Here is a 20,226-nt window from a genome sequence, read left to right as displayed (position 1 = left end):
AGTGGACTTGGGTCTTCCTGCAGTGAAGCCTGTATCACAGAACGAGGATGCTCATGAAATGTCAAGTGCCCATATCAAATGGTTTTGACTTGATTAGCGCTTCACTCAAATGCTGCCAAATCAGAGGATGACTGCTGAAGGGACAAGCGGAAAATGTTGTGGCTGCATTTTTTTTCCCTAGGTATTGCAATCGCGACCAAAGGGGAATTCAAAGAGAGGATCTGTTGTATGCTGATGGGTCACTGAAAGCAAACAGCAGTGGATGAAAAACTGAGTAAATTAGTTGAAAATGTAGCTTACACCTGACAGCCCATTTAAGAATTTATTATGATGCACCTGAAGAGAGATCAGGTGTAGGTCCTGATCACTTGCACGACCCTGGCAAAACCACTTCTGATTCAACTCTGCTGTGAAGTGGCATGGAAAGAACCCTATCAGATAGCTCATTGCAAGGGAGCACATGGACGGGTGGGAAAAGCTCCCCCCTGCACTGAATCCTCCATCCCAACGTTTTTGGAGCATAGAGATCAGCAGTGCTGGGTCAGCCAAGGACTCACCTGTCCCTTACGCTGTCTCTGACAGTGGCCAAAACCTGATGCCCAGAGAAACAAAGCACAGCAAGACCAGCCCGCGATGGTCTCCTGAAAACACCCAGCTCTTTGTTTGACTTTGGAAATGGCTCACTCAGGCAGTTTTCCTGTGTATTTATTAACTCCCAGTAAGCTTCTCATCCATGAACCTTTCTGGATTACCTGAGACCCCGTGAAGCTCTTCACGTCCCCGGTGTCACGTGGCAGGTTCTGCAGTCCGGCTGCTCTGTGTGGGCAGCCTGGCTGACAAGTACTGAAAAACAGCCTAGGAGGAACCAGAACTTGGAACTCTTGGCTTTCTCTTTGGTGTCTGCATTCCCAGGTTTAAGGAAACAAGCTCAGACCACAACACCTATTGTAGGTCTAGTCAATAGGTAGCCAAAAGGATTGAAGATGAATCATTTTATGGTTTCTAACAAAATAGGCACCAGCCTCCTTGCCGCTCTCTTCAGCTACGGAGGAGCAATCAGTTCTACTAACAGGTCGGAAAATTCTGTCCTGCAACCCCTGCACTGACCTTCAGTCCCCTCCTCACCTTAGGAGAGATCTAAGAAGAAAGAAAAGCGGGTCTTCAACTTAATTACCCAACTACCTTTTGATTCATTTTTATTTCTTATTCCTCCTATCTTAACAAATAAGCTTCCACAAAAGAAGCCTTGCTGTGACTACAGCAAGCAACAAACCAACCAAAGAGACCCTCCGTAGGAAATAAAACCCCCATCAAGTGCAGACATCAGTCTCTACAGCTCGTTACCAGGGGTCCTTTCCTGGCCTTGGAAACCCGAGGAAGGTGAGGCTGTGCTGCTGTGGAACTGCAGCCCTCCACTGGCCTTGGAGGGTCCCCGGGGGCTCCTTAGAAATCCCCTTCCTTCATACTGCTTGTGGGAAAGGCACTGTCATCCAACAAACTTCCATCACATAATGAGATCTGTTAATGACTTAAAAATTAATCCCAGACTCTCTACAATGTAGATGTGATATAATCAGTACAAGGATCACAAAACTTTGCAAGCAAGCTGTAAGACTCCTTGAGGACTCAGGAGTGAAGTCTGAAGATGTTTCTTTTCAGTAGGGAGTGCACAACTAGTATGTATAATAGTGGGGAGGTGGGGGCAATCACATCTGATCATCCAGTCACAATGACCAGCTCCTACTTGATGACTAAGATACTAATTTAATCATATACTCTTAAACTGCTGCTAATTGTAGGGTTTTTTTTTTTTTACCTGTGAGGATAATTGGACTCCTCAGCACTAACACCTGGAATGCCATGTAATCCTTATTATACAGCCATAACCTAAAAAAATATTAATGCCCACGAGGAATAAAGAATTTTTTTTTTTTTTTTTTAAGTGTTAAAGGCAAGAAAATGTCTTAAGAAAACCCTTCCTGTGAAGTGTCATTGCCTGGCTGCTTATCTAAAACTTCAGAGCAGCCAGAATGGGGTGGGGGAAGAGACAGCCCTCCGGTGTGGCTGCTCAGATCTGCGTGATCTGGAGGGATGGCACCCAGCGTGCTAATGTCATTGCATGGTGAAGGCTGCTTTTCTTTAAAGCTGAAAACCAGAGCTGCTATCCACAGGGAACCCATCCCTTTCCAATTTAGCATCCTCAAATGGTACCTGAAATACTGCCGTCCAGGCTGTCCCTGCGTGCTCTGTGACTCGGCCTCTGACTTGGAGTGTTTTTTGAAAGTTGTTTATTTTATACTTCTTATCTCGAAGTCTCTGAACAGGTCAGTACCTGGCTGGCGCGGAGCTTTGCTCTTCCACTACGTGCTGTCCCAGCAGAGACTGCCTGGAGATCACAGGCTGAGGTAAGGTCCTTGCTGCTCTGAAATATCCTTCAACATGAGACAAAAATAAGATGCACCAGCAGGTGGTACTGGACTCCTCTGCAGGCCAAAGGACAGATTGTGGGGTATCAGTGCCGTACAGGGAAGGACTTGAGAAGAACCAGCCAGCGGATGTTTTCCAGTGTCCTCCCACCCTGTGGTGGGGGAATGCAGGACCAGTATGATGAGAACATACACTGCTGCAGAACAGCCCAGCGGGACGGTGTAGCTCTGTGGCCTGCTTACAAATGAAATAATAAGGCTGAGCAATGCTAAAGGAGTCATTACAATTCTGTTGTCCCAGGCTGACTGCTCTCTCTGAATCGCATCTTTATCTTGGTTTGACTTTCTCTAGAGCCGGGATACATTAGCATAATCATTCCCACATCCTCTGATGCTCAAATTTTCTTCTTAGTCTCCTGCAGCCTTGATCCAAAACCTTTTTATATTTCTACTAGGAATCAAGGCTTTTGTGTACGCAGCAGTGAGGGGCTTAGTTTGCACGTATAAATATACAATAGTCTCACTACTCTGGCAACTGGTGCCAAGTGAATCCAGGATGCAGGTTATGTCCCCTTCGCTAAAGGCAAAGGCACACGTTAACAACAATGAATTACCGTATTGTAGAGCCTGCAGAATGGGGATTATTGCTGCTAACTCACCGCCTTACCCTGCCATGCAGTACACAGAGCAAGCTTCCATCAGCAGATTTGGAACAGAGGCAAGTGATAACGTGTAAATTCATTAAGTGACATCTCAAAGCCCAGAGTGTGTGTGTGTGGGTATCTCATCCACTTCAACAGGAATCTTGCCTGCAGGAGAAGTAGACTCATGCAAATGCTGCTAGAGCATTTTAATAGGCAAAAAACCTAAGGGGATTCAGGAGGGGCAGGCAGCCCCCTTAAAGACACCTCACTGCGTGGTACATCCTTGGATTCCAACGCAGAGTAAGTAAGCATTGGCCTAGCCAGTGACAAGAGTATATAAAGCCTGTGATCTACAAAAAAAGGTACAGAACAGGGACAAAACTGTAGTTTCATTTGACAAAGCAGACCTTTTCACCAGACTGTAATCTAAAAATCTGGAAGAACTGAAATATTTCACCATCCTGCAGTTCAGGTACCACAATTCACCTATTTAGTACGTTAGATCTTTACCTAAGCCTCTTTGAACAGACGATGGAAGACCTGGCCCTCTGAACAGGATTTCCAAGATGCCCTCAGCTGGTGTCCCAGTTCTTTTTACTGGAACATGGGAAAACTCCCTGAGTTTACAGACACTTACAGGCGTCAAGTTATTCTTGAGGGATATCTGTGGGTAAGTTGCTGAGGAACCAGGGCAATAAAGCACTGTGCTGCTCTTGCCTGACTCGCTCTGGTACAATCCTGCTTTCAGTGCTCAGAAGGGGTGTCCAGGTCAGTCTCTTCCACAGGCCACCCATACCATACCCACTCTTCAGTACTCTCTAGCTTACCTTCGCACACTGTGAGGCCTGATCTGACTAAAACAGTCAGATGAGTAGGTCTGCAGTGAATGAAACCAGTGAGCTCTGGCTGAAGCCTGGCCAATCCCATCTCACAGAACACTTCTATTTCTGGCTTTGCTGCGCTATCTGTGGGTGGGAAGCCACCGAAACTGGTTTGTGTTGTGAGGCTGAGGAACTTCCTTGCAGAGGTTCTGCTGTAAAGAACAAATAGAAAAACACTGCTTCTAAGAAATAAGATGAATGAGAGTCCCCCGAAACAAAGGACATGCAACTTGTTAATGGTCATAATATTTAAAAAAGAAAGTTCTGAAGAACAGTAATTCTGATTTGACTCTTCCTTCCATGCAACCGGTTTTATCATTATCAGTGAAGAGAAACGCTTTCATATCTAACATCACCACTTTTCTGTTGAGCCCATTACCTTTTCTAATGGTAGAATCAAAGAAATAAAACTTTGCTTCCAAAAATAAATCACCGATATATCACTGAGATATGTAACATTCTCATAAATCAGCATGTTAAAAAAAAAGTACACTGTGTGCTGAATGTGCTTACTTTACATGTCCTTGGCATTGCTTAAGAGCTTTAAAATATCACCAAGATGGCATTGTTTGCAATCCCAAACTAAAAAAAAAAAAAAAAAAGCACCAACTTGTTACCTCTATCAATTAAATGACCTACACCCAGTTCAGGGAGGTAGTTGCTGAGAGTCCACCAAGAGGGAATGAGAGATTCTGCATAATGGCTGACAACCGAGGCAGTGAGAAAGGAGGGAAAACAGTGCCTGTGCAAAGTTCAGAGCCTACCGAAATCCTCACAGCCTTCCTGCTGTTTACCCGCATTTTTCCTGCCTGTGTTTGTCATGACTAATTAGTTTCATGTCCCTTGGGTAATAGGATGGTAATTAAATATCAGAAACCATGGGGAAAAGTGGAAAGAGATTTTTTTTTTTTTTGCTATGGTTTAACAGAAAGTGACAAGCATCAACCTTCCACCATCGTATACAAAGACTCTCGGGTTTCCTTGTGACCACAAATCCAAACGTGCCATGCAAGTACCAGTTCAGCAAAGTTCAACAAACGATACCTCAACAAGATGTGCAAGCAGCACTAAGAAGGGCGACATCTAAGGCAAAATTTAGGAAGCTTCTTCAAAGAGCTGGAGACAATTTTGTAGCTAAACAGTTTTATTGACTTTTTTTTCTTTTCAAAATAAAAAACACAAAATAACCACCAAGATTAAAGGCCATAGACAGCATTAACCAAATGAACCAGCCACTTGGTTATAGTAGCTGATAACTAGCACAACTGGATATTATTGCATATACCTCAGGTTCATTTATATATCCGTTACAGTTTGGCAAGATTACAATCATACAGTAGCTTTGGTTGTGTAAAACCTAGTAGCAATACTTACTCAAAGTGTGACTGGATGATAATGTTTTATGACAACGGGTATTTATCTCATCTTGACACGTCTTCTCTCCTTCGTTCTTCTCCTCCACAATATACATTATTATTATTGACCGAGAATTAAGGAGATGTATTTGCAACCATCATTTAGAGCCCTTCATTATCACCACATGGTGAAGAATCTTACAGGGGTAGGAATCTGTCACTTGATTTCCTTAGAAAAGTTTGTAGAGCAGCATCTCTTTCCATGCTGTGTGGCTTCTACCATCCTGTGGTAGCATCTGCCAAGAACGAGTCCATCCGGAATGCAAATATGGAGAGGTGTATATGGCTTTCAGTCCAAAGCCTTTCCTGACCTACAGCACTGGGGTGTGACTGTCCTGCCTTGCCTTTGAGTACAGAAAAACACACAAACAGCTTTTCACATTGTGTGCCGAGCTGCCAGCACAAAACAAGATTAACGAACCTAATACACAACACTATCTCGGTTACAGAACTGTGCTTGAGACACTGTACAGGATTGCAGGTGTACCTCCTACAGGCTAGGTATTTCAGTTTTGGTCTTTTATTTGCTCTCATCCTTACATAATCTGGAGTAACACTGCAGCTTTAACGGTTGATAAAAAGTCACAAACACGCAGGCTACTTGAAAACGCTGGAGGCTTTGTTTCTTTCCTGCACCACCTGCGCAGTTTTGCCCCCAGCTTTCAAGGAACACCTATTGCCAGGGGAAATATACCAGCTACTTAAAAATAATCTAGCATTCTGAGTTCTACCTGGGAAAAGCTATAAAACGATTTGGATCAAAGTGAAGAGACCTTCTTCATTTACAAAACGCTGTAAGACTAGATAGATAACTCCTACTTGGTTTTGCAGCCCTTTCAGTTGCTTGCACGGAAGCAAATAGGAATTCGGCGTGAGGAATGGCTGCATGGTTAAGATCCCACAGCAGAAGGTAACTGCCATGCAGTAATTGAAATGCAAGCAGTGGAACTGCTTTTTGTATTCAGATCCATACTCGTGTAAGGATATAAATTAATAAGCCCTTCTAAATGATTTTAGAAATATTCTCTTTGATCTAGACGTATAAAACCTCTGAATACTTAGAATCACTAGATTTCACATGGCCCACGAAGACGTAATTATTTGCACTTACATGGCAAATATTAGAAATACATTTGCCTGCAGTTGAGCAGGTGATTATACTGCCTATTACTCAGCCGAGCGAAGATCAAGCACTCTATATCTTGCAGTTATTGGATCTTATTCTAACCCTTTACTTGAGAAAGGGGAAATAACCACCTAATTATATTACCGGTGCACAGTACTTAGTTTAAAAAAAGACAATCTCTATTAGGCAACTAGATTTTTTCCTAAGATGACTTTTTACGAGATACTCTAAAAGCGATTCTCACGACTGAAGATTGCCTATCTCACTGTACTCGCATAGTAAAAATAGTTAAAATCTAATTACAAAGCTGCTACATGGTTATTTTGTGGTCTGTAAAATAAAACAGTATCCAGAATTTTATCTGAACAAAATATACCAGACAGTATAAAAATATTTCCCAATTGGAGTTCGAAACATTAATGCTGGATTTTTCTTTTGGTATAAAAAGAAATGTAAGAATGGTAGATGTTTATCTGCTTACCAGCCAAAAATATGTGTATGACTTCGAGGAGTTGTTCCAGGCTCACTTTCAGTGAGCTTGTGCTTTTCACCCCAGCAATAATAAATGCACAGGTGGAACAAAGTTTCCTGAAAACCTGAACTACATCTTATTTCTAACAATAAGACTAATTTCTGATACTGGCTATGGATTTCCGCTTATTTACTTAGTTCAGGCAACTACAGCAGAGGAATTCCAGAAGCACCATTTCCTCTTCGAATGGTGTTTGTTCAGCGCAACATCTTCCTTCTCTCTTTCTTTTTTAACTCGCTGGTAGTGATCTTCTTCCTTTAAATACCACACCGGCGGCCAGCGATGCCTCTCAAAATATTCTTGATTATCTGATTAAAAAGAAACAATCAAAAGCCCCCCCCAAGAAGATAAGATAAACAAATCCCAGAAATGGTCTGCAAAAACCTGTGCCACCCATCATTTATATTGGGGATTCCCCCAGTTTCCTCACATGCCTTACTTACAGGGTGAAAAGACTTTGAAAGGAGTTGCACTGCAGAGGCTTAGTCCACCAAAGAACAAGCCCTTTACAAAGCGTGTTTTTCATCGCGGAGCTTGAAAACAGCTCTGTTCCTTCTAGCATCACTGCAATAAGTATTGAACATGATGCTTGCCCAGGAATCAGGCTAATGATTATGACCTTTCTTTACAGATGAGAAGAATTTATGAACGCTACTCGAGATAGCGCAGATGTTCGGTCTTGTGGTTAGCTATCTGAGCTCAGCTTTCATGTTTAATCAACCGCGAAGAAAGGAAAGGAAACCTCATGAAGTCTGGGGAGGAAAGTTGCCCATACCTGACGATTTAGCTTTGATTTCCTTGCGAAATTTGGAGCAAACGCTGTTGTAATTGGTGCAGATGTAGTGCAAGCACCAAGCCGCCAGCTGGTTGGCATTGTGAAACTGTAAAGAAAAACAAAGAGCTTATTCCATTTCCCGAAATCATGTTCATTTTGCAGCCCCAATTAACAACTACAGCGATCCCCAAAGGATTGTATCTGGCAGCGCTCTCCCAAGTACACAGGGGAGCTTTCGAGGCTGCAGTGGCTCCTAGATGCCCTACACGTTGTTGCACAATTCTGCTGGAACAACCAGTGCCCCAAAAGGCTTGTGAATAGGTGCACACCTGGCAAAGCACATTCAGACCCACACAGGAGCTGAAACTCAGGCAAGCCTCAGGATCTGAATCTTCTGGTACAATTGCACCAGTCATCTATCACTACCAGTTACTGCAAACCCTGCTCTGAAGCAACTCCCTGGAAAACTGTGTTCATTGGCAGAATTCAAGCATTCCTGAAAGCTCAACAGAAAATCTTGTTCAAGCTTCTGACGGTTGTAAGGAAGCACATGTATCTATTTTGTAATAGGTATTGAAATCAGGTGTAGCAAGCTGCCTTTTCTTGGAAGGGGTTCAGTTCTGGTTTTGCAACAGCTTTACAGGCATTGCAAGAGAGGGACTTGAAAGCAGCTGCAGGATATCTTGCACGGTGGCCAGCTTGTGCTACCTAAACTCCAGATTTCAAGCCAAGCTGCTGCCAGACTCATCATTAGTGTGAAATCAAGAATGATTCAATTTAAAAAATATTTTGGCTTGTACTACTGTATCTGGGAGACTGCTGTAGCACTTCTTTTGGAGATCAGAGGTGCACAGGTTAACCGTGAGCTGGGGCGCTCTCTCTTCATGGTTTCTGGGACGCAAGAAATATTAAACATGAAGTAGTAGGATTTGACCAAATGACTGGTTCCGCGCAGCCAGTCTAAATGTCAAATCTAAGAATACAACAGATTTTACCTCTGCAATGGATGTCTAAATATATCTACAAGAACTGAATTGAAAGGAACCCAAGAATCAGGCAATATTACAAAGCTGAACAGCTTCATCACATTACATTTCACATTGCTGAAATATGGCCAGCAGAACGTGGAGCCTGGAACCTCCACAATCCGGGAAAACTAAAACATGCATTTGAAAGACAACTGCTCCCAGATTACTTTGAAGATGAAACATCTGTTTAAGTAATGTAAAAACCTTCTTTACAACAGAAGATAAAACTAAATTTTATTGTCAGTCACTCTTAAGACCTACAGACTTTGAGCTGCTGAGATGCTCAGAACCTGTAAGGTGCTAAAAGCAAATCCTGCAGCTGGCCAGAATCTCTTTAAAAAGCAGCGCACACCAACCTGAGCCAGTTCCAGGTAGGACAGTACTTCTCCGTCTATTGCCACGCCGCTCACGGCAGCTTTTGTCAGCTCTTGCACCGCGTGCTGTTCTGTTAGAGGAGGAAGAAAACTCAGCACTCACGTGGGAAACAGTCACATTTCAAGGTCAGATCATGCACAAGTAACAGAACCAAGAAGGCATGTTCTCCCTCCTCCTAGAGTTAACTCTAGCGTTATGCAAGGGGCACATTCACCCAGTTATCCTGAGCAACTTCAGATTTGGGTGAAGTCAAATTCTGGCATCTGGTGTTGTGGCTGGAGGTTCTGTGTCACAGGTATAAACTGTCTTGTCCCGGTGGAGCACTATTTATTTCTGGTTTCACACACAACTCAAAGTTCACTTCAGGCCCTCTTCAAATTCTCAGATTAGTTGTTCCCAGAGAGCAGATAAAGGCTGACCAGCTCTCCCAAAAGTTCCTTCAAGAGTCTCCTTAACCCTTATCCTAGAAGTATAAACATCTTAGAGGTTTGTTTCTTGGGAAATGTTGTCAGCTGGCTTCATTCTCCTGGGTTCAATTGTTGCCAGTAACTTTTGGAATCAAAAATTAAATTAAGAATTAAATGGAATTAAATATTCTTAATAGCATATGTTTATTTATGCTGCATCTACTTAAAAAAAATACCCAAGACTTCAGTTAAAACTGCATATACAATCAGGCAATAAAGATCTGGTCTGTCAGAACCAGGCTCGACGAGGTACCCGATCCTGATGCACAACTGAAGGAGAGCTGGGATTTGGAACACGGTTAAATTCTGCCTAAATTTTACCCTGCAAATGGGTGTGGCTTTGCATTATCTGATTCTGAGTTTTGGCCTTGGCCATGTCTCCAGAATGATGCCAAGTTACAGACAGAGATAAACAACATACCCACCCCCTACCCTTGGAGGTCTGGGGCGTGCATGGATTTAATTTTAAAACTAAGTAGTATCCTATCCCGTAACTTTTCTCTAAGGACACGACAGAAAAGTTTTTCAACGTTTATTTTCCCTGACACTTGAGAAAAATCTCGTGTGTTCCAAACCCATTAAAACTCGCTTCAGCCATTGCAGAAGACACTGCGTTGGACAAGGCAGCAAATTCTTACCTGCCAGTGCAACCAGGTGAGGAAGGCAAAACCTATTCGCCAATGCAATTAACTCAAGCGTGTCCAGTTCCTGACTGGAGGACAGCTGCTTGGTATACAAGTAATCTAAAACCGCTTGCATGGAAGTCTTGTTTATGTTGGGAAGAACTACCTGGAAAAGATATTTAAGAGAAGAGTCTCTAGTAACTAAGGAATTTTTATATAGAGGCCATATGTCACTTTGCTGGACTGTCTCTTTTTCCTCTTTGAGTCATTTTAGAAATGCGGGGAAAATGTTTTTCAAAACAAAAGGAAATTTCCCATTAAAGTTCAAGAAGGTGCCAACAGGTAAGCATAGCTCCAGAGTCCCATCCTTCGCCAGTTTAGGAGAATTAGAAGGCCTCACTGTCACCTCTCACTGTAGCAGCTCAGCTACAGTTTGCTCACACGCTCACTCCTCCAAATAGGGTAAAACTGGTTCTTGCAGGGCTTAAGGCTGCAGCAGGTGAGTCTGCTTCCAATACCCAAGCTAGTCAATCCTACTCATCAGCAGATCATCATGTTCATCTTCAGAACTCAAAGAGATGCCAGCACTGAAGAATGCACTGTGGCATTCTGAAAAACTTGCATAAAAACAAATTGCTAAGCAGAATAATAATAAAATTATGACGAGGCATTAAATGTACGTGCAGCTTGATCTGACTGGAAGCAATCAGTGTGTACTTCCTGCCAGGGGGTAGTTAATCGCTGGCACGTAGCTGGTTGTTAACCTTCGGGGGCTTGTGAACTTTTCGTTGAGCTCTGTCTGGACGGGTGGGATTCAAACCCGGATCTGTTATGCTAAAGCATGAAGCTCTTACTCATATCAGCTACACTGGGAAATAAGAGTTCTCCCAGTAAGTAAGTTCTCCGAGGAGGAGGAGCTGGTTGTGAAACTCATTCATTATTAGTATTTTTTTTTAGTGCAGAGAACAGTAAATTCAGTGAACAAGTTTACAAAGCCTTGTGTCCCAAATACAGGAAAAGTACTGTGTAATAAGCAGATGGTTTGATTCTTTGGAAACCAGTCAATGGAAACCATTCAATTTGTATCTACTATATTTTAAAACTTCCAAAAGTATTACTGAATGCTTTAAAACTCTACAAAATGGAAGCTTAGTATTTGAAATTGGAAAGATGAGCTAAGACTGTGGAGTTAATCATTAAAAATAGGCTGGTAAAAAAATAGATTTATATTCATTGACAAATGTTGCTTACTAGAAGCAAACAATGTATTTTTCATGAACCATTTGTTGAGCATGCCTCTGGGAAAGGAATTATGTTTACAGCTGTACTAGAAGAAGCAAGAAAAACCTAAGTAGAACACCATCTTCTGGAATATTAATCACAAAAAACTTGAGCTCTTCGTGTGAGCAAGACCCAGAAGTATGGAAAGGAGTGAGAAAAGCAAAACCAAAATCAAAACCTGGGTATGGGTAAGAGACAAGAAAAAAAAAAAAAAGTATTAGCAGAGTGTTTAGAATTTGAGAAGAGACCATGAAGGCACCTGAAAACACGAGGCTTCTGCTGTAAAATCATAATTGAAAGCACTGAGATGTTTTATACTGTACTTCATACCTGCTTTACTCAAGAGGTCAAGCTGATGAACTACGGAATCTGAGCTTAGTTTCTACTAAATTACTGTGAAGCCATCTCCCTTTTCTGGTTTAACAGTCCACGTTCTTGAACCATTTTTTCCCCTTCAATTCCTTCATCAGGGGCATTGATGAAGGATCAATTTCTTCACCCTTCTGATTATATAAGTATATAGTCACACAACTTAAAAACATATTAAAGAAATTCACAAATTCGCATTTATTTATCTCCCCCTATTTAATATTTTAAAGGATTTCAGCTTTAAACACATGCTCCAGCACTGGAGGAAGTGTCCTGCCTTGCAGAAAATACATTATCCTCCCAGGCACCCTAATTTAATGCCTAAGAAGAAAAGCACCCCAGGTCTACTAGGGAAGAATAGAGAATCATTCCAAGGACTACCACAACCCTTCAAATAGACACAGAATGGTGCTTCCATTGCCCCAAATCCCTCAGACAGGCCCAGCAAAACGGACACAAATGGACAAATACCTCGCTGTTCGAGCTTTCAATAAACGATCCTCCAAACATAGCAGACATCCATTCACAGCTACAGATCAGCAGTGGCTTGTGGGCATTTATGGTTCCGTCATCTAATTTAAATGTCACATCTGCCACGGGAACAAAGAAACAGGCACGCTGCGAGTCTGCATTTAAAGTGAAACTGTGTCTCAAGAATCTGCTTCACTTGCACACTGTTAACCGAGGACCCTCTCCTTCCCACCACCCTCACCCTGAAGATGAGTCTAGTATTTTAGAGGCTTAACTAAAAAGCCTCACTGTAAAAGGAGATACTGGTTGCCTAACGCTTTGGAAGACTGGGTCACTTCTTTAAAAGCTTCTCTGTAGGTTTTGAGAAATGAAGCTGCAGAGTCCCGGGCTGGAACAGTTGGCCCTGAGTAACACTGTAAGTTTGGGCTCATCCCTCCTCTCAGAACAATGCAAGCTGACAGAGTTTTGGAAGTCTGTGAAGCGACAGTAACGTGAGAGAGAAAAGAATTGGTGCTTTTCCTGTGAGAGCATGTCTTTACTCACCAGCAAATGTCCCTTTGCAAAGGCACTCTTTTATCCGATTAGCTTTCCTGACATGAAATGCTTTAGTAATCTCTTGATTCATGAAGGCTTCTTTATTCATAATATTCTCCACCATCATTCGCAAATCAAATACTTCCAAGATTTCAGCAATCTGAGCCAGCCTGGTGAGATCTTTTTCATTTTCATCCAGTTGCCCTGTGTATAAAAACTGCAAAACAGTTTTAAAAGGTCCGGCCTGCACGGATGAATCCATTTTTACCACAGTTACAGGACACGTCCTATTCGAGACAGGGTTCACTTGCATTTCCTTATGCACACTAACAAACCCCTTACCCCAGGACGACAGAGATCTTGCTGCAGAATTTGTTTCACCGAGTTCAGGTTCTGGCACGTTTGAAGAGTCAGAACTTTCTGGTGGGGGAATTTTAACATCAGCACATTTCAGGGATGTCTCATCGCTGTCACCATTTGTCTCGAGGTGACTTGTCAGAACATCCTTATTTGTAATTTCTTTACAACTCTGTGTTTCATCTGAGTTTGGACTTTCCTCACATTCCATTAAGAAAAGGTCATAAAACTTGGAAGAGGAGGTAGCTAGGTAGATCTTGTGAGCAAAAATGTAGTCCTGCTCCTGGAGAACAAACATCACATCTGCACACAGCGGGCTGTCCAATAAATATCCAGCTTCGTTCATGCTCGGTACGGGACACTCGGGAATTTTGATAACTGGAGGAGGGGCTTTCGGAGGTAGGAATGGAGCCTGAAGCAAAGGCTTTTGGACCTTCTTCAAGTGAGATTTCCAGAACTGCAGGTGTCTTCTGGAGATCAGGGCAGCCCTAATGGCATTGTCAAACACATCTTTAATTCCAAACTGGTCAAATACACTGGTTTCATAGTACGGTATCCCAAGCTCCTTGGCAACCTCTCTGCCTCTTTCTGGTGGCAAAATGTCTCCCCTTTTTATCGGCCTAGAGTTAAACAAAAAATAAACCTTCTCACACCAGAGATCACCACAAAGTCACTCCAGAAAGCATGGAATTGTACAACATGTCTCAGCACCAATTCTGACAGAAAAGAAACAAAATATAGAATTCAGAGATAGGCCTGGTTTGGCTGTAGAAGCGTTCTGTGGGAACCCATGAATTTGCCCAGCAGCTCTAGTACACGACGTAGGGTAAACAAACCAGAAAGAAATCTGGGCTAGGATCCATTTTCCCAACAAAAAATCATCTCACCGGAAGACATGACCCAAGAGTGTGTTCTCTGAGCATACCATATTGGGCAGACACAAGCTGGCACAGACTTAACACTCTCCAGACAACAGCTTGCTTTAGTCGCTGGCTAATAATCAGATCAGGCGGCAGAAGTCTGTGCTAGACATGCAGAATACTGATCCAAACTTTATTAATGGTGACTTCAGAAAGGAGGACTGGGGCAGAAGAAGAATTCTGAGTATTGAAAAACATTTTCCTTTCAGAGAGTCAACCAAAAAGCCCACCCACCCTCCCACCCGATGAAGAAATGTTTAATAAAAACCCCCAAAACTAAGAAAATCACATTGCTGACTCAAGAATTTGAATGCAGTGTAAAGCAACGTTTTCTAGGAGCCCACGAAATATTAACTCAATCCTCTTATGGAAATTTGTTGTAATAGAGTCTTTAACTACACGGTCATGGGTATTATTTGCGTGAATCTGGTCTCGTTCAAACTCACACAACAGGTGCAAAACAAAGCAAGCAGGTAGCTGTGGGACTGCTTTGCCCAAACATATGAATGCCTCTCTTTTGACTCTGGGGAAAACAAAGTTCTCCAGAATGACCTCAAACTCTCTTTTAATCTCAGAACTTTGAAAAATTTAATTTGCAACCACTTTATTTTCTGCCATGACCTAGGATTTACAAAAAAATAATAATTGAGAAGTAAGAAAACCTGAGTAGAACTTGTCAGTGTAAAACTACCTGACAGCAGTGACAGGGTAGGGCCTGATAAACATGTTGAGAGGGAAACAGACCTACCTGAGCACCTCCACTAATCATTATTATCTCTATATTATCGCAGTGCTCAGGTGCCCAAACAAGCTTAGATGTCCGAAATATTGTGAGAAATGTATTAATAACTGCCTGTGTTAAAGAACTAACCAACTCTGACAACAGAATTAAGAAAGAAAAAAGAAAAAAAAGGAAACTGGGCTCTGTCATTTCTCTTTTCAAGATTACCAAGGTGGGGTTTTTTTGTAGTTCTTATTTTTGTTTAAACTTTACCTTGCCAAAGGCCGTCTGGCTCTGTTAACAGCCTCGAGGTCTGCATAGCGGAGATCTAGTTGGCAGCCGACCAGGATGACAGGTGTGCGAGGACAGAAGTGCTTGATTTCTTGATACCACATTGTTTTCACATGATTCAGGGAATTAGGATTAGCGATTGAAAAGCACAGAACAACCACATCAGACCTAGGAAGTCAGTAAGAAAATACCCAGTTAAATCCCAGCAAACGCGCTTTAGGCTGCAGCTTCACCTATTTTCATCGCTCCAGCTTAAAGGATGGGAGCACAAAGCCACACGCCACTGGAAGCACTGCCCTGTGTGCCCAGAGATGATCCTGCACGCCTGAACAGAGCACTAAGATGAGAGGCAGGGCTTGCCATTCTCACTTTTACACCATTACTCACAGGCTGCCCTTGCTGCAGAGGGAATTCTGCTGACTGGACACCTAAACTGCAATTCAAAGATCACTGGTGCTTCACAATCAGAAAGGAGTTACGCAAAACCTGGGGCAGACACAAGCCATGTCTGAGCGCGTTTTGGAGAAATACCTTTTCTGCGCCATTTTACTGAGGTGCTTTCCGTTGCAATGCACTTTGCACAGCAATTCTCCGACATCTTTAATAAATAACCTGTTAGAATGGCAAACTACTGCAGAATGACCACTTCTATAATATAAGCAAAAATAAACATTATGATGAAAATACAATCAGGAAGGTGTAGAATAGGACAGTGGCTTAAGTCAGAGTGAGCATGGACAATATCTGCAGGCTTTTAAAGGTTTCAAGTAAACAAAAAGTACTTCAGTAAATAAACTTGCTTTATTCTAAGTATGAGGATTAAGGCTGACTGTTCATCCACTAAACTACCACCTAACCCATCCGAGGTAGCACTCCAAGGCAGAGAAATGCTTGAATCCTTGTCCCAGGGCCCACCCCTAACTTGGGGTGCTTTCATTATTTATCATCTGGGATGGGATGTTACAGAACAGTTCTCAAACTCTTGGGTCTCTCGTGAAAAAAAGAAAAGAAGAAAAAAAGTCAAACTGAAACTCTTAAGAAAAATTGAGGGGAAGGGACATTTTAGGAAGGCAACTTATTGCTACAGAACTGTCAGCAGGATAGGCTCAGCAATGCCATGTCTATCTCCCTTCTATTATTCTTTAATTTAGCAGAAACGTGTTGTGTCTGCAGTTTGTGTAATGTATAGAGCAGCAGCAGTGGATCTTAAAATTCACCTTTCAAATAATGACATAGCTCCTCAGTGCTGCTGCTTTCCACATTTCACTGAGGGCACAGATCGAGCCTGCAAGACCGTTTCTAAAGATAGCTGCATACAATACAGGTACTGCTGTGAGCATAAATCTAACGCAAGAGAAATCCTCCTGCTCCCAGTCTGTATCTTATAGGAACTGCAACACATCCATCCTATCTAGAAAACGGAAAGTGATCTGCTAAACAGAGGAATGGTAAGCAGCTAATACGCCGGGCTTCTACATAATGGAGGCAAACATCTTTTACACTCAAACTTGCTCCATTCAGGGTCATGTAAGGAGAAATCAGTGTACAGTGAAGATTAAAAAAAACGGTGTTATACGTATCCTCATCTGGACTATTGCTGTTTAATTCAAGATCATCGGGCTGCTGGAGAGGCAAGGCTCGTCCAAACTGTAACTAAGCATCTTAGAGAGACAGACTGTCTTGTGTCCTTCAGAAACTAATACCTAAGCCAAGTAATTGCAGTCACGAGGATCCAGCCCTCCTGACTCTACAGAGCACAAGACACACATCACGTCTCTCAGACAGCTGAAAGGGAACAGAGGCGCGGCAGGAGCTCACCGGCAGCAGATGACGACAGCTCCCCCACCGCGCTGCTGCTGACCGGTGCTGGGCTGGCCACAGACCCAGGCTCCCGAGAAGAGCCAGGAATGATCCGTTTCTTTGGACAGAACAGGCCCAGACTATCCAGCAGACCGGCCCAGCACAGCCCTGCATGTGTTACAGCCCTTGCCAAGGGAGACTCACGTTTTTGCCACAGAGCAACTCATCACCTCTGACCTTCCCTGGGCAACCGTAAGACTGAGCTGGGGAAAGCTGGTTTCTCTACCCGTAACTCACAACGCACAGTGCTGCACTAAGGGGACTTTTCCACCCTACTGTCCTGCCAACGAAGCGAAAAACGGAATGAAGAGGTAAAAAAGATGTCATTTGCATATTATCCATCCTGTGTTAAAAGCTGGACTTCCCCACAAAATTAATATTGCGGGTGTTCTGCCCTGCAGAGGGAGAAATAAATGGCCCTGTGCCATAAACAGGACAGATGGAAATCACCGGGTAGCGACAGAGTTCACCCGCTGACCCAGCGCCACAGCTGGGACTGCCAGCTCGCAAAACACAGCCACCTTGTCATCATAAACTAAGTTTTCATTCAAGTCATAAGATGATTTGCTCTGTTAGTACGAACTGGAGACAGTAATGTATAAGGAAGATTAATTGACCACATAGAACTGAGAACATTTGGGGAAAACTGTCCTTTGGAAGCTTTAATTAAAATACCTACAATCTCTTTTAACGTCAAAGGCACATTTACAACTTGCTAACGCCTCAGTATAAAATAAGGTTTGACATTTGTTCATAAAAGCCAGAACCTGTCAGGTTAAAATAATGCATTAATATTTCCCAAACATTAAAAATTTACCAATGTTAATTTAATATTCTCAGGGAACATAAAAGGATAGGACAAAAAAACCCCTCTAATTTATTGCCATTTTTGTGCAGTTTGGTTACTTGGAGAACAAGAAAGGATTCTGCTTGCTTTCTCTCTGCAGCAATATATTCACAAAATACAATACTGCTTTTTTATTCTAAAAACAAATTTCATAACCATTTCCCAGTAAAATTCCAGAATTATTCAAGAAACATTTTTACAGATTTGAACACCAAAAAGTGCTTTAGAACTTCTCTATCATGCTCCTCCCGGAGCACGATCGAGTTGAGATGGGCAATGGATAAGCACTGCGTGCAGCCACATTTGTTAAACATAACAAAAGCAAAAGATTATGTTTACTGCAGATACTGATGTTTGATATGGAAGTATCACAAGAAACCAAGTAGTACAAATAACCCAGCAAAGAGAAACGGTAGCTTGGATATCCAACACACTGGTTTCTTTCTACTCACCGGGGCTCCAAAGAGAGGAGAACCCAGTATAGACGTGTGGGACTTGGCAGGTGGAAAAGGGGTCCTGGCTGACCAGGCTCTGGCACTGGAGTCTCACATTAAAGCCTAAGAGCACTTCAGATGCTTCCCCTGGAGTCACAGAAGTAATTCTTAATGCAAACATACATGTCTAAAGTCAGCCCAGCTTGGTCTAAACACAGCTATGGCCTTCCTCTAAGAGGGTCTGATGGGCAAAGAGAGAACCGTACCACCATTTCGAGAAGCACCCATCTGCTTAATGTTTTCCCAAACTTAGGTAAGAGGAACTTTTTGATGGAAGCCACTGCCTGTTTTAAGACTTTAGAGAAAGAAATTAAACTCTCTAGACAACCAATTCTCTGGCAGGAGTGAGTGCATGGTGAGCTGCCACCCTGTGAGCTCCTGGGCTGTGAGTGATGAACTGTACCAGATGTACAGAGAGCAGTCCCAATCCCTGCCAAAAGCAAGCAGTACAGCTCTGACAAAGCCAAGGCACCTTTAAATTACCAACCTCGGGCTTCAGCAGCAATCAAGCCACAGGCAACCACTGTAACCGCCTGGAAGTTAACACTGCAATCGCTGCAGTGAGAAACTTGTGAGGTGGGGTGAGAAAAAGCAATGTATTTGCTAGTAACAAGCCTTCTGATGGAGCTGTTAGAAGCAGCAGAGAAGGTAATGTTTTCTAACTAGAGCTGGTTTGTGTAACAGCATTCCATAGGCTTTGGACGGGGATTGTGACAGTCTCATCTGCTTACGTGCCATGTGTGTTCCAGAGCTGGAGTAACGAGCTGCACCGCAGACGTACCCACACACCACAGTGCTGCTCCGTCTCTCAACAAGAAACTGCTACATATTTTCCATCTTCACTAATACTCTTATTTTAGACAGAACTTCAAGGAATCAACAATACTAAATGGTATCTCCTATATTCCACGGCAAGTGTGTGTAAAAGTTTAATGTTCCACAGGCTGAATCTAGAGTTATGAGCAGCAGCGCTGGCTGCAGATACGCTAACCTGGGTCTCTCTCTGTGAAAGAAGCAGGCTGCCTTCTGAAGTGGACACACGGCACTGCCTAGAAAGAAGCTGATCCCTCGAGTTTATAATTTACAAGTTACTGGGAAAAACTGCTGTGTGCAAGAACTGCTGGTTACGTGTGAGGGCTATCATCTGTTACACGGTCATGGAACAGCACTGTTGGGTTTGGGAAGAAAAAAAGCTGTGAGAATACAGAATGTGAAGAGGAGATGTCTTTGATCTGGAAATCAATGCAGGGAGTGGGAAAGAGCAAGAACTGTATCGTCATGCTATCTTCTCATCTTTCTAGAGGACCAGTCAACAGTACATAACTTGTTTTAGAAGAGCTTAAACAAGACCCAAGAGTTAAATCTGACAGAATCAATTTAAGGGTTGGACTTGATGATCTTAAAGGTCTTTTCCAAACTAAATGATTCTCTGATAGACAAGTATTTTGCCTCTGACAGACAAAAAGTCTGTTGCACATATTCAATCAAATCAAACTGTAAGAATAGTCTTGGGAGGGAGAGAAAAAGCCAAGCCAGTGGTATTCCTCCTATTATAGCCTTTATTTTTCCTTATTTTTAGCTATCGGCTTTCTCTGAGAAGCAGAGAAAGGTTGAAGTTGGGAGGTTGAAGGGTGTCTATTAGAATTTTACAGAGCAAACAATTTGGTAGAGGTTCATCCAAATTGCTAGACTTTCGTGACTTTACCAGAACAGCTAACCCTGAGACATATATTTATCAATAAAAAGTTGTTTCGTTTTTACTTCTTCAGCCCTCATTCCTTTTCCCTAC

The 20,226-nt window shown here is 42.6% G+C and overlaps 1 protein-coding gene across 1 annotated transcript in view; it reads right to left on the bottom strand.

Annotated features, from left to right (window-relative positions):
- Window positions 1-6,029: 6,029 nt before the first annotated feature.
- Window positions 6,030-20,226, bottom strand: part of RHOBTB1 (Rho-related BTB domain containing 1) — a 22,068-nt gene continuing 7,871 nt past the window's right edge. Inside the window, exons 3-9 of the mRNA XM_010135092.1 lie at window positions 15,219-15,404; window positions 12,957-13,924; window positions 12,414-12,532; window positions 10,308-10,458; window positions 9,184-9,272; window positions 7,800-7,905; window positions 6,030-7,332 (exon numbers count right to left, since the gene is read on the bottom strand). Of these exons, the coding sequence (XP_010133394.1) occupies window positions 7,163-7,332; window positions 7,800-7,905; window positions 9,184-9,272; window positions 10,308-10,458; window positions 12,414-12,532; window positions 12,957-13,924; window positions 15,219-15,404 (1,789 nt within the window). The 3' untranslated portion in view covers window positions 6,030-7,162. The remainder of the gene's footprint in view (window positions 7,333-7,799; window positions 7,906-9,183; window positions 9,273-10,307; window positions 10,459-12,413; window positions 12,533-12,956; window positions 13,925-15,218; window positions 15,405-20,226) is intronic.

The sequence above is a fragment of the Buceros rhinoceros genome, unplaced genomic scaffold (assembly GCF_000710305.1).
Source record: "Buceros rhinoceros silvestris isolate BGI_N320 unplaced genomic scaffold, ASM71030v1 scaffold36170, whole genome shotgun sequence".
In the NCBI taxonomy this organism is placed as follows: domain Eukaryota; kingdom Metazoa; phylum Chordata; class Aves; order Bucerotiformes; family Bucerotidae; genus Buceros; species Buceros rhinoceros.
Note: the sequence above shows the minus strand (reverse complement) of the source record. Positions and strands in the feature narration are given on the sequence as shown.